The sequence below is a fragment of the Carcharhinus amblyrhynchos genome, chromosome 17, assembly GCF_965287045.1.
Source record: "Carcharhinus amblyrhynchos chromosome 17, sCarAmb.v2.hapA, whole genome shotgun sequence".
In the NCBI taxonomy this organism is placed as follows: domain Eukaryota; kingdom Metazoa; phylum Chordata; class Chondrichthyes; order Carcharhiniformes; family Carcharhinidae; genus Carcharhinus; species Carcharhinus amblyrhynchos.
In genome coordinates this window covers 53,224,868-53,238,586 of record NC_137340.1, presented here as the reverse complement: position 1 = coordinate 53,238,586, position 13,719 = coordinate 53,224,868, and the positions used below count along the sequence as shown (strand labels likewise).

At 46.0% G+C, this 13,719-nt stretch overlaps 1 protein-coding gene across 2 annotated transcripts in view; it reads left to right on the top strand.

Annotated features, from left to right (window-relative positions):
- The window catches only part of LOC145354251 (A-type potassium channel modulatory protein KCNIP2), a 361,507-nt gene that overhangs the window by 333,816 nt on the left and 13,972 nt on the right, over positions 1-13,719 (top strand). For both annotated transcript variants that reach the window (XM_080205338.1, XM_080205337.1), the window contains one exon: positions 12,010-12,134. In XM_080205338.1, the coding sequence (XP_080061464.1) occupies positions 12,010-12,134 (125 nt within the window). The remainder of the gene's footprint in view (positions 1-12,009; positions 12,135-13,719) is intronic.

Genomic DNA, 13,719 nt, shown 5'->3' with positions numbered 1-13,719 from the left:
GGATCTGCACAACTAGGTCCCTCTGTATGCTAATATTTCTAAGGGCTCTACCATTTACTGTATACTTTCCGTCTGCAGTCAACCTTTCAAATCATATCACCTCACATTTGACTGGGTTAAATTCCATCTGCCACCTTTTGGCCCAGGTCCCCAGCCAACTTATATCCTGCTATATCCTCAGACAATCCTTCTCACTGTCCGATAGTGTCCCAATTTTTGTATCATCTGCAAATTTACTAATCACACCATTCCTCAAAATCATTTATATATATTACAAACAACAGAGGCTCCAGCGCTGATCCTTGTGGAACACCGCAGACCTCCAGTTAGAAAAGTGCCCTTCCACTGCCACTCTCTGCTTTCTATGTCCAAGCCAGTTTTATATCCATCTTACCAGCTCACCTTGGATCCCACATGACTGCACCTTCTGTATCAGCCTGCCATGAGGAACCTTATCGAAAGCTTTACTAAAGTCCATATAATCAACATCCACCACCCTGCCCTGGGCAATTTTTCTTGTCACTTCCTCAAAGAACTCAATCAAGTTTGTGAGACACGACCTCCCCTTCACAAAACCATGCTGCCTATCAATAATAAGACTATTCTCTTCCAGTTGTGAGTACATGCTGTCCCTAAGAATCTTCTCCAATAATTTCCCTACCACTGATGTAAGGCTTGTAATTCCTCAGATTGTCTCTTCTGCCCTTCTTAAACAGAGGAACAATGTTTGCTACTCTCCAATCCTCTGGTACCTCACCTGTGGCTAAAGAGGATACAAAGATTTTGGTCAAAGCCTCAGCAATTTCTTCCCTCGTCTCTTCAGTTTTCTGGGATAGACCCTATCTGGCCCTGGGGACTTGTCCACCTTAATGTTTTTCAAAACCTCCAATGCCTTCTTCCTTTTTATCTCAACATGTCCTAGAATGTCAGCATCCTCCTTCCTATAATCACCATCTACCACATCCTTCTCCTTTGTGAATACTGATGCAAAGTACTCATTAAGGTCCTCACCCGCCTCATCCAGTTTCACATGTACTTGGGTGGACCTGTACTTTCCTTAGCTACCCTCTTCCTCCTTATATACATATAAAAAGCCTTCGGATTCTCATTAATCCTGTCTGCTAACAACATTTCAAGGCCTCTTTTTGCCCTCCTATGCCCCTGTTTAATCTCTTCCCTGCTTTGTATTCCTCAAGAGCCTTATCAATTTTCAATTTCCTGAAATTTATGAGTGTCTTTTTCTTTGTCACTAAGCTCACAGTCTCTCGTCATCCGGTTCCTGAATCTTGCTATCTTTATCCTTCATTTTTACAGAGACATACTTATCCCACATTGTTAACAACTAACTTTTAAAAGACTCCCACGTATCGGATATGGATTTACCATCAAACAGCTGCCCCTGACTATATTCCCTAGCTCCTGCCTAACACTGTTGTAGTTAGCCTTCCCCCAGTTCTGTACTTTCACTCTGAACTAAAATTTATAGAATTATGATCACTGTTTCCAAAATGCTCCCCCACTGAGAGATATCAATCGGGCTTGTTTCCCAGATCCAGGTCTATGATATCCCCGTCCCGCATTGGACGATCTATATAATGCCTCAAGAAGCACTCTTGGACACACTGAAGCCTCTGTCCTGTCCAAGGCCCAGCACTAAAGGAAGCCTAGTCTATGTTGGGAAAGTTAAAATCACCCATCATGACAACCCTGTTGTTTTTACATCTTCCCATAATCTGCTGATATATCAGTTCCTCCATCTCATGCTGGCTGTTGGGAGGTCTCTAGTACAACCCCAACAGTGTGATTGCACCACCCCTGTTCCTGGGTTTTACCCATATGGCCTCACTGCATGATCCCACCAAGGTGTCCTCACTCTGTATAGCCGTGACATTCTCCCACATCAGTAAAGTAACACCCCCACCTCTTCTGTCACCCTCTTTATCCCACCTGAGGCATCTAAATCCTGGACATAATCATCCCGGAGATAGTCACCGTGGATGAGTACGTCCTTTCATTTTACTGACATTGAGGAAGGGATTATTGTTGTCGCACGAGACAAGGGAAGAAATTGCTGAGGCTTTGACCAAAATCTTTGTATCTTCTTTAGCCATGGGTGAGGTACCAGAGGATTGGAGAGTAGCGAATATTGTTCCTCTGTTTAAGGGGGGGGCAGAAGAGACAATCTGGGGAATTACAGGCCTTACATCAGTGGTGGGGAAATTATTGGAGAAGATTCTTAGGGACAGGATGTGCTCACATCTGGAAGAGAATAGTCTTATTATTGATAGGCAGCATGGTTTTGTGAAGGGAAGTTCATGTCTCACAAACTTGATTGAGTTCTTTGAGGAAGTGACAAGAAAAATTGACCAGGGCGGGGCGGTGGATGTTGTATATATGGACTTCAGTCTCTACCTCTTTCCTGTACTCTGTCTTATCATTGAGATCTGACCCATTACAGTGGTGTCATCAGCAAAGGTGCAGTCACCACCACTGGTGGTGTTATCTGTAAGGCGGAATCACAGGTAGATAGGGCAATGAAGAAGGCCTTTGGTGCACTGACCCTCATCAGTTAGGGCATTGAGTGAAGAAATTGGGAAGTTATGTTGCAGTTATACAGGACATTGGTGAGGTCGCACCTGGAGTATTGTGTCCAGTTTTAGTCACCTTGCTACAGGAAAGATGCTATTAAACTGGAGAGACTGCAGGAGAGATTTACAAGCAAGTTTCTGGGAGTCAAGGGACTGAGTTATAGGGAGAGATTGGACAGGCTAGGACTTTTTTCTTTAGAGTGTAGGAGACAGAGGGGTGATCTTATAGAGGTGTATAAGATCATTAGAGGCATGGATAGGGTGAATGCACTCAGTCTTTTTCCCAGGGTTGGGGAATCGAGAACTAAAGAGTATAGGGTTAAGTTAAGAGGGGAAAGAATTGATGGGAACCTGAGGAATAACTTTTTTATACAGGGGGTGGTACGTTCATAGAATGAGCTGTCAGGGGAAGTGGTTGAGGCAAAAAAGAACTGAAAAGACATTTGAACAGATACATGGATGGGAAAGGTTTAGAGGGATGTGGGCCAAATGCAGGCAAATGGGGTTAGCTTAGACTGGAAGTTTGGTCAGTATAGAGCAGTTTGTGCTGAAGGGTCTGTCTCCGTGCCGTAGATTCTCTGATTAAAGAAAAACTTGAAAAGAGAGAAGAGGAATCCAAGTATCGGGACGTTGAGGTGGAGTGGTGTGGTGCTTATTCTATTCCTCCAGAGGCCTGGATTAATAATCCAGTTTGGATGTGAGTTCGAATCCTACCACTGGCTGTTTATGAATTCAAATTCAGTTTAAAACAAAACATGAAAGGGAAATTGGAATGAACACAGAAAATGCTGGGAATCACTTCGTGAGTCAGGCAGCATCTGTGGGAAGATAACATTTCAGATCGGTAAACTTTTATCAGAAATGAAACACCCAGTATCAGTAAAAGGGACCATGAAACCATCAATCATTATTAAAGTGTGCATTGGTTCCCTAGTTTCTGAAAGGAAAGAGTATAAAGGAAGCCTGTTTCCTGACCCGATGGCGTTCTATGTGATTCCAAACCTCATGGTGATGTGGTTGGCTCTTGATTGTTCTGTGAAGTGGCTGAACATTTGTATCAGATCATTATCTCAAGATTCGATCAGTCCCATCATGGGGATCGCCAGACGGGCAATAAACACCTGAAGTGTCAATGGCTCCCACAACCCCAGGACAAAATCTGTAGAAATTAAGAAGAAAGGATAGAAAAGTTGGGGATAAAGGAAACCAAAGAGTTCCAGCCACAAGGAGAATCAAGCTCGACAATAACTTACGGAGGAGAGTCGAGCAGGGGGTCGAGTGGCAACTGGATGCATTCTGAGATGCTTTCTAAATATAAAATACCTTTGTGTATTTCTTTGGAATTTGATTTCTGGAATCACATGGGTCGTTAGTGTGTCTTTAGAGATAGCGAGCTTGCTGCGGTTTTCTGAAATTCCTTTCTTTTTATTCACTCGTGGGACATGGGCATCACCAGCTGGCCAGGATTTATTACCCATCCCTAGTTGCCCTTGAGAAGATGGTCATAGCCAGTCATGGTTTCAATCAGTGCAAATGCTATGTCAATTATATATATTAAATCTTAATTTAATATATTAAATTTAATATATTAATTATATTAATGTTACGCCGTTGTTTAAGAAGGGTGGCAGGCAAAAGGCAGGGAATTATAGGCCGGTTAGTTTAACGTCTGTTGTAGGTAAAATGTTAGAATCCGTGATCAAGGAGAAAATAGCGAGGCATCTTGCGGAGAATTGTTTGATAGAGCAGACGCAGCACGGTTTCGTTAAGGGGAAGTCGTGTCTGACGAATTTATTGGACTTCTATGAGGATGTGTCTAGGGCGGTGGATAGAGGAGAGCCGGTGGATGTGGTGTTTCTTGGTTTTCAGAAGGCGTTTGACAAGGTGCCTCACAAGAGGTTATTACAGAAGGTCAGGGGCATGGAGTTGGGGGTAGGGTGTTAGCGTGGATAGAGGACTGGCTGTCAAATAGGAGGCAGAGAGTGGGTGTCAATGGGTGCTATTCGGATTGGCGGTTGGTGACTAGTGGAGTGCTCCAGGGGTCGGTGCTGGGGCCTCAGCTATTCACCATTTATATAGATGATCTGGAGGAGGGAACTGAGTGTACGATGTCAAAATTTGCTGATGACACCAAGATTGGTGGAACGGCAAATTGTGCGGAGGGTGTGGAAAGTCTGCAGAAGGATCTAGATAGGCTGGGCGAATGGGCCAGGAACTGGCAAATGGAATTTAATGTTGGCAAGTGCGAGGTGGTCCACTTTGGTAGGAAGAATGGTAGGAAGGACTATTACTTGCATGGCGAAAAACTGCAGCATGCGACGGTGCAGAGGGACCTCGGGGTCCTTGTGCATGAGTCGCAAAAACCCAGCCTGCAGGTGCAGCAGGTGGTCAGGAAGGCGAATGGGATGCTGGCCTTCATCGCGAGGGGGATTGAATATAAAAGTAGGGAGGTCTTGCTGCAACTGTACAGGGCATTGGTGAGGCCGCAGCTGGAGTACTGTGTGCAGTTTTGGTCGCCGCACTTACGCAAGGACACTTTGGCCTTGGAGGGAGTGCAGAGGAGGTTTACTAGGCTGATACCGGAGTTGAGGGGGTTGAGCTACGAGGAGAGGCTGAATAAACTAGGCTTGTACTCGTTAGAGTTTAGAAGAATGAGGGGAGGTCTCATTGAGACATATAAGATGATGAATGGGATGGATAGGATAGAGGTGGAGAGACTCTTCCCACTCAGAAAGGACAGTAGGACTAGGGGGCACAGCCTCAAGATAAAGGGGAGGCGGTTTAGAACGGAGTTGAGGAGGAACTTCTTCACTCAAAGGGTGGTGAATCTCTGGAATTCTCTGCCTGTTGAAGTGGTGGAGGCTGCCTCGCTAAATATTTTTAAGAAGCGGGTTGATGGGTTCTTGATAAGAGAGGGGATTAAGGGTTATGGGGAGAGGGCGGGAATGTGGAACTGAGACACGACAGATCAGCCATGATCTTATTGAATGGCGGGGCAGGCTCGAAGGGCCAGATGGCCTACTCCTGCTCCTATTTCTTATGTTCTTAAAGAAAAATAATTTTACTAATTAGCCCGGATGGGACAGAAATATATATTCCTTCTCATGACTTCTTGGCCTGACTATTACGGTAGAATTTATTATTATTCTTGACACAGAATAATTTCCACTGTGAGTGACTGTTTCTCCCTATAACAGTATCAGTGTGAACTGGGATATGTGACAGTTTAAGATATGCAGCTAAAAATAGCCTGTAGATGGAGGAGAGTGGAACATATGTGATGCCTCCTCCATCAGGCTGTGCTGCTAACTCTCTGTGCTCTCCGTAATCTGCCAATTGTTCTCTCCCATCTCGTATTCTCCATCTGGCTCCCAGTCGCCCGCTCTCAGCAGCTGGTGCTGTCAATTTCCCAGGGGGTTTCCTGCTCTCTGTCGTACCCAAGTCTCGGCAAATTCAATCTGTCAGCGTTTGCTAATGGGCATCGGAAATCTGGCTCCTTGGATATAACTCAGGGCAGTTTCACCTTTCCCCTTTCTATCTGCACTCCCCCTCTCCTCTCTCCTCACCTTTCATTCCCCATGCTGCCCCCTCCCCTTCCTTCCCCTCCCCATCATCTCTGAGGATCTCCTCTCCCCCACATCTCCACCTCCCCTCCCCTCAGCATTTACCATTCCTTGGGTGACATGGTGGCACAGCTGCCTCACAGCGCCGGGGACCTGGGTTCGATTCCCAGGTTTGGGTCACGTTCTCGCCACGTCTGCGTGAGTTTCCTTCGAGCGCTCCTGTTTCCTCCCACAGTTCAGAGATGTGTGGGTTAGGTGGATTGGCCGTGCTTAATTGCCCCTTAGTGTCAGGGGGACGAGCTAGGGTAACTGCATGGGGATAGGGTCTAGGTGGGATTGTGGTGGGTGCAGACTTGATGGGCCAAATGGCCTCCTTCTGCACTGTCTTCTTTGATCTTCTCCCCTCCCTTCCTTGTCATTGCCTCCTGATACTCCCAGCCCTACACCATCTCCCTCCTCCCTTTTCACCCCACTTCCATATTCCCCCTCCTCTGAGCTGTGTTAACGCACTCTGTCTATCGCCATCACTAAATTCGACACTGTGCTGTGCCCTGCTGTCTGGGACCAATGCCAGTGATTGAATCAGTGACCCCCTGGATAAGACCGCCCTGATGGAGAGTATTCCAGCTTGGAATACCCACCTGTACTCCCCTGTTAGGGCAGACAGTGGTCGAAACTCCAGCAAACAGCTGAGTAGCGGACGGTTTTGGAACAGGCTGTGTGGCGAGACTTTCAGTTTATGTTCCATCATTAGAACCCTGGAGACAGTCAAGAGAGAGAATTGGCTAATGTTTCTCTGCATCGCTGGATCAACAGTTGGATCTGTGGAAAGTTTACCTTGTGCCAGAGGAGGGGCTTTTCCATAGAACAAGAGGAATCAATCAGCCACTCAAATCTCTTCCATCACCCAATCAGGACATCATCCCAATCTTATCATCATCCACTCTCTCCTTGGTGCCGTAACCTCCAATCCTCTCACCAAACTGTTATAATCCATGTCAGATACTCCAAGGTATTTTATGAAGTCAAGGTAGACATGCCTCGCTCAACCCAAAACTGGAAAATCCCTCCCGCGGTCAATGGACATTTCCAATCTCCGCCCCTTACCTGCTCCGATTCCTATGGCGGGGGGGGGGGGGGGGGGGGGGGGGGGGCGGGGGTAGTGGAATTCCAGTGCATAAGTTTTGCTCTCTGAATTTTGGCTAGGGTAAGCGAGAGATGTTTCACTTCAGGTATGATTCAAATGATCCACTAGGGAGCTTTTATCAAACAAAGTTTATTTAAGAATACAGTTAACATGTATAGAAAGGAAATTAGTAAGAACTATTGCCAATTACAAACAAGAGAAAAACAACTATGATATTGTATAAACCTTAACAACTAAATGCACTGTTCCAACCAAACAAACCCCATAAGCAAACATCCTTTTTGGGATCAGCACAGGAAGCTTTTCTTGTTTTGTTGTTGGGTTTTGCAGTTTTCTTGACACACACATAGACAAGCTTGAAATTAGAACAGCTTCCCAAAACCCCAGGGAGAGAGAGAGACAGAACACTGCATCCAGCCTGATGTCCAAATACCTTCTAACTAGCCACAGCCAAATCTGAAAGTAAAAGAATTATTGAGAGGGAAAAAGAACTGGCCCAACTGGCCCACCTGACCTCTCCATCATTCTTTCTCCAACAATTCAAGGTCATAAAAATCCCGGACACTGCATTAGGCCCTGAGTACAAATAAACAAAACCCCATTTAAACCATTTAAACAGCAATAAATAAACAATTTCCTCCCATACTCCAAACATGTGTGGGTTAGGTGGATTAGACATGCTAAATTGCCCCTTAGTGTCAGGGGAACTAGCATGGGGTTGTGGGGATAGGATCTGCTTGAAATTGTGATCAGTGTAGGCTTGATGGGCCAAATGGCCTCTTTCTGCACTGTAGGATTCTCTGATGCTATGAAAAGGACATCTAAGCGCTACTCATAAGGGGAGACCATTTGGAACTGAGATTAGGAAGAATTTCTTCTCTCAAAGGGTAGCTAACCTGTGAAATACTTGACCACAAAAGGCCACGTAGGCCCAGTCGCTGAACATATTCAAGGAAGAGATAGATAATGTTTTAGATTTTAATGGAATCAAGGTAGATGGGGAGAAAGAGGGAACGTGGCATTGGATAGAGGATCAGCCATGATTGGATTGAATGGTGGGGTAGGCTCGAAGGGCCAAATGGCCTATTCCTGCTCCGAGTGTTGATGTTCCTCTGTTTCCTGGATCATTCAGCTTTCTCAATCGGTCACTGGTTGATAATAATGATATCTTTCTGTTTTCCATTCACACTTTATTCTTTAACATCTGCCAAATGAAGGTTTTTTTTCAGTTGTGTGGAAGGGTCTTCAGAACTCTTGGCGGAGACGGGTGGAACTTCTGTGAGTTATCCTCTGGAGCAATCATGTGGTCTTTATCCAGTGGGTTTCCATGGCTACACAGTGCCCATCTCCCATGGTACCAATGAAGATGAGAGGGCTGTGCCAGGGCACCTGGCACTGAGCCATGGGCAGGATGGCTGGTATTGAGGGAAAGGAAGAGTTTATTTCCCTCATCACCCCCCTCATTACAATGATGTGGGCAGCCCAGGAGAGCATTGATTTCCTTTCCTTTTTTTAATAATACTTTCACAAGATGTGGGCACCACTGGCTAGGTCAGCACCCATAATTGCCCTCGAGAAGATGGTGGTGAGCCAATGCAGTCCATGTAGTGTGGGTACACCCACCGTGCTGTTAGGAAAGGAGTTCTAGGATTTTGACCCAGCGACTGCGAAGGAACGGCGATATATTTCCAAGTTAGGATGGTGAATGATTTGGAGGGGAACTTGCAGGAGGCAGTGTTCCCATGTGTCTGCCATACTTGTCCTTCTAGATGGTGGCAATGACGGGTTTGGAAGGTGCTGTCTAAGGAGACTTGGTGAATTGCTACAATGGATTTTATAGATGGTACACACTGCTGCTATTGAGCATCAGTGATGGAGGGAGCGAATGTTTGTAGATGCCAATCAAGCTTTGTCCTGGATGGCGTTGAGCTTCTTGAGTGTTGTTGGAGCTTCACCCATCCAGGCAAGCGGAGAATATTCCATCACACTCCTGAATTGTGCCTTGTAGATGGTGGATAGACTTTGGGGAGTCAGGAGGTGAGTTACTCACCTAAGAATTCCCAACTTCTGATCAGCTCTGGTAGTTGTTGCAGTTAAGTTTCTGGTCAATGTTGACCCCTGCATATGGATGGTGATAGGGGGGGGGGGATGGAGGGGGGGTGGTGCAGGATTCAGTGATAATGTGGTGGAATGTCAAGGGGAGAAGGTTAGACTCTGACACTGTCGGGATATGTAGTCCGGACATGAGCCATCCGCTGCACAATGCCCTGAACTGCCCCAGCAGACACAGGCCTCCCAGTGATAGCCAATCTTTGGATACCAAGCTGGACTAGGCAGTCTGCCCATGCAAGAGCAGCACCTGATACTGCCCTTGTTTGTGACACCTCACAGAATCACAGACCATTACAGCACAAGAGGAGGCTGTTCGGCCCATCAATACCCTGACTGCTTTCCCCTCTTTTCCATCCCTGGACATGAAGGCTCAGCTTGGGGCACTGGCTGAGATTGGTTGACTCATCAGGGGCCAGAGATTAGTTCTGGCATCTTTTGGGCCTTTAGGTGTCGGAAATCAATCAATCAATTGATCAACTGGAGAATCAACACTGCTTTTTAGTTAAGTTGGTACAGATATAATTGTAAATAAACAGGCTATTTACCCCGCTGCCAACAGTTATATGGTAAATCTCGTAAGTGATGACGTTTTGCTGTTCCAATATTCTCACTCTCTTCTTCCCAAATTGTCAAGGGCACTCAGCAAACATCCTCTCTGCTGCTGAACTCGGGGTGGTTGTTCCAAGTATGATGTGGAGATGCTGGCGCTGGACTGGGGTAAACACAGTGAGAAGTGTCACAACACCAGCTTAAAGTCCAACAGGTTTATTTGGTTGCAAACGCCACTAGCTTTTGGAGTGCCGCTCCTTCGTCAGGTGAACCAGAAAGAATGCTTTCTATGGCGCATCTGTAAGAATTGGTGAGAGTCATAGCTAACATGTCAAATTTCCTTCGTCTCCTGAGGAAGGTGAGGCGTTGGTGGGCTTCCTTAACTACAGTGTCACCTGACAAAGGAGCAGCGCTCCGAAAGCTAGTGGCATTTGCCACCAAATAAACCTGTTGGACTTTAACCTGGTGATGTGAAACTTCTTACTGTGTTCCAAATATATCAGACAGTGAAATAAATGTGAAGATTGTCACAGTGGTACAGAGGAGCTTTAATAGAATGATACCAGGAATGAGGGACCTCAGCTAATTTGGTGACTTTTGATTTGATTTGATTTATTATTGTCACATTTATTAGTACACAGTGAAAAGTATTGTTTTTTGCGCGCTATACGGACAAAGCATATCATTCATGGAGAAGGAAAGGAGTGAGTGCAAAATGTAGTGTTACAGTCATAACTAGGGTGTAGATTAAGAGGTAGGTCTATTCACCTTAGATGCAGGGAAGAAGCTGTTCTTGAGTCGGTCACTACGTGACCTCAGACTTTTGTATCTTTTTCCCAATGGAAGAAGGTGGAAGAGAGAATGTCCGGAGTGTGTGGGGTCCTTAATTACACTGGCTTTCTTTCCGAGGCAGTGGGAAATGTAGACAGAGTCAATGGATGGGAGGCTGCTTTGTGTGGTGGATTGGGCTACATTCACAGCTTTTGTAGTTCTTTGGCATCTTGGGCAGAGCAGGAGCCCAGACCAAGCTATGATACAACCAGAAAGAATGCTTTCTACGGTGCATCTGTAAAAATTGGTGAGAGTCATAGTTGACATGCCAAATTTCCTTCGTCTTCTGAGAAAGTAGAGGCATTGGTGGGATTTCTTAACTATAGTGTCAGCATGGGGGGACCAGGACAGATTGTTGGTGATCTGGACACCTAAAAACTTGAAGGTCGCGACCATTTCTACTTCGTTCTGTTTGATATAGACAGAGTCATGTTCTCCACTATGCTTCATTGGAGAAGCTGTGATTGTTGACCTGAGAGCAGCGAAGGTTGGGATGAGATTGAACTGAGGCGTTGAAAATCAGGAAGAGTTTTGATGGAGTAACTGAGGAGAAACTGTTGCCAATGGCAGCAGGCTCAGGAAGGAAAGGGTCACAGACTGAAGGTCATTGGCAAATTACCCCGGGGAGATGAAGGGAGTGTTTAGACAATGAATTATTGTGACCTGGAACACGTTAACTGAAAGGGCAATGGAAGCAGATTCATCTTTCGAAAGGGAACCGGTGAAATATTTAAATAAGGGAAAAAATACAAGACTATAAGATTTGATTTATTATTGTCACATGTATTAACATACAATGAAAAGTATTGTTTCTTACATAGACAAAGCACACCGTTCATAGAGAAGGAAAGTGTGCAGAATGTAGTGTTACAGTCGTAGCTAGGGTGTAGAGAAAGATCAAATTAATGCGAGGTAGGTCCATTCAAAAGTTTGACAGCAGCAGGGAAGAAGCTGTTCTTGAGTTTAAATGGGAAACTTTACCAAAGAGCTTGTACAAACATGATGGGCCAAATGGCCTCTTTCTGTGCTGTATCATGTTATGATCCTAATATCTCACTTTCCAATTTAACCTGTGATTTTTTTCATGTAAATTAGCAGTTGACGATAGATTCATTGTTCATTCGTCCATTGGATATAAGTTTTACCAGTTGACTTTGCACCCAGCGGGATTCCCTTCACCTTCATCTGTAACTCTCCCACCTTCCCTCTCTCCTTACAGACAGCATCGAGGATGAGTTTGAGCCTTCCACAGTGTGTCACCGACCTGAAGGTTTGGACCAGCTTCAGGGGCAAACAAAGTTTACCAGGAAGGAGCTCCAAGTCCTGTATCGGGGCTTCAAAACTGTGAGTTATCCACTGAACAAAGTGAGGGACCCGGGATTACCCGTGGACAGCCACTGATTGTTAACTGTAACTCCCTCCGAGGCAGGAGGTGACAAACTCCCCTCCAGAGACCCGTATACACCATTCAGGCTGATACTGGAGTGCAGCACTGAGAGAATGCCGCACTGTCAGAGGAACCTCGAGATGAGAATCTGAGGCTCTGCCTGCCCTCCGCAGTGGATGTAGAAGATCCCCACGGTCACTATTTCCAGGCAGAGCAGGGAGAGATCTCCCTGTGCCCTGGCCAATACATATCCCCCGATCGTTATCAGTCACCATCTCATGATTGCATGCGTGTGGGATCTTGCTGTGCACAAACTGGCTGCCGTGTTTCCTACATTGCCATGGTGATCAGCGTTTTAACCTGTGGAGAGCTATCGCAAGTCAAAGAACAAAGAAAATTACAGCGCAGGAACAGGCCCTATGGCCCTCTGACACAAACATGACGCCCTTCTGAACTAAAGCCCCCTATCCTAGATAGGATGCAGGACTGGGCGGAGAAGTGGCAGATGGACTTCAACGCGGATAAATGTGTTGTCGTCCATTTTGGCAGAACCAACGGGATGAACGAGTACACTATTAAGGGCAGAAGTCTGAGTAGTGTTGAGGAGCAGAAGGATCTTGGGGTCCGGGTCCACAGGTCTCTTAAATCGGCCTCGCAGGTGGAGGAGGTGGTCAAGAAGGCGTATGGTGTACTGGCCTTCATTAATCGAGGGATTGAGTTTAGGAGTCGGGAGGTAATGCTGGAACTTTATAAGACCCTTGTCAGGCCTCATTTGGAGTATTGTGCGCAGTTCTGGTCGCCTCACTATAGGAAAGATGTAGAAGCTATTGAAAGGGTGCAGAGGAGATTTACAAGGATGTTGCCTGGACTGGGAGGCATGCCTTATGAAGTTAGGTTGAGGGAGCTGGGACTCTTTTCCCTGGAGAGACGAAGGTTGAGAGGCGACCTGATAGAAGTTTACAAAATGTTGAGAGGAATAGATAGGGTGGACTCTCAGAGGCTATTTCCCCGGTTTGAAATGGTCGCTACAAGAGGACACAGATTTAAGGTGCGGGGAGGGAGGTTCAGAAGTGATGTTAGGGGTAAGTTTTTCACTCAGAGGGTGGTGAGTGAATGGAATCGGCTGCCGTCAGTGGTGGTGGAGGCGAACTCGCTGGGGTCTTTTAAAAGACTTCTGGATGAGTATATGGGGTTTAATGAGATTGAGGGTTATAGATAGGTCTGTAGGTTGGTAGGTGATGTGGTCGGCGCAACTTGTGGGCCGAAGGGCCTGTTTGTGCTGTAGTGTTCTATGTTCTATGTTCTATGTTCTATCCTTCCGGAAGCCATATCCCTCTATTCCCATCCTACTCAAGTATTTGTCCAGACACCCCTTAAAAGTCACTACCGTATCCGCTTCCACTACCTCTCCCGACAGTGAGTTCCAAGCACCCTGTATAAAAACCTTGCCTTATAAATCTCCTTTAAACCTTGTCCCTCGCACCTTCAATCTGTGCCCCCTGTGTCCATGCCCCCCATAATGTTGCGAAAGGTGTAGAAATA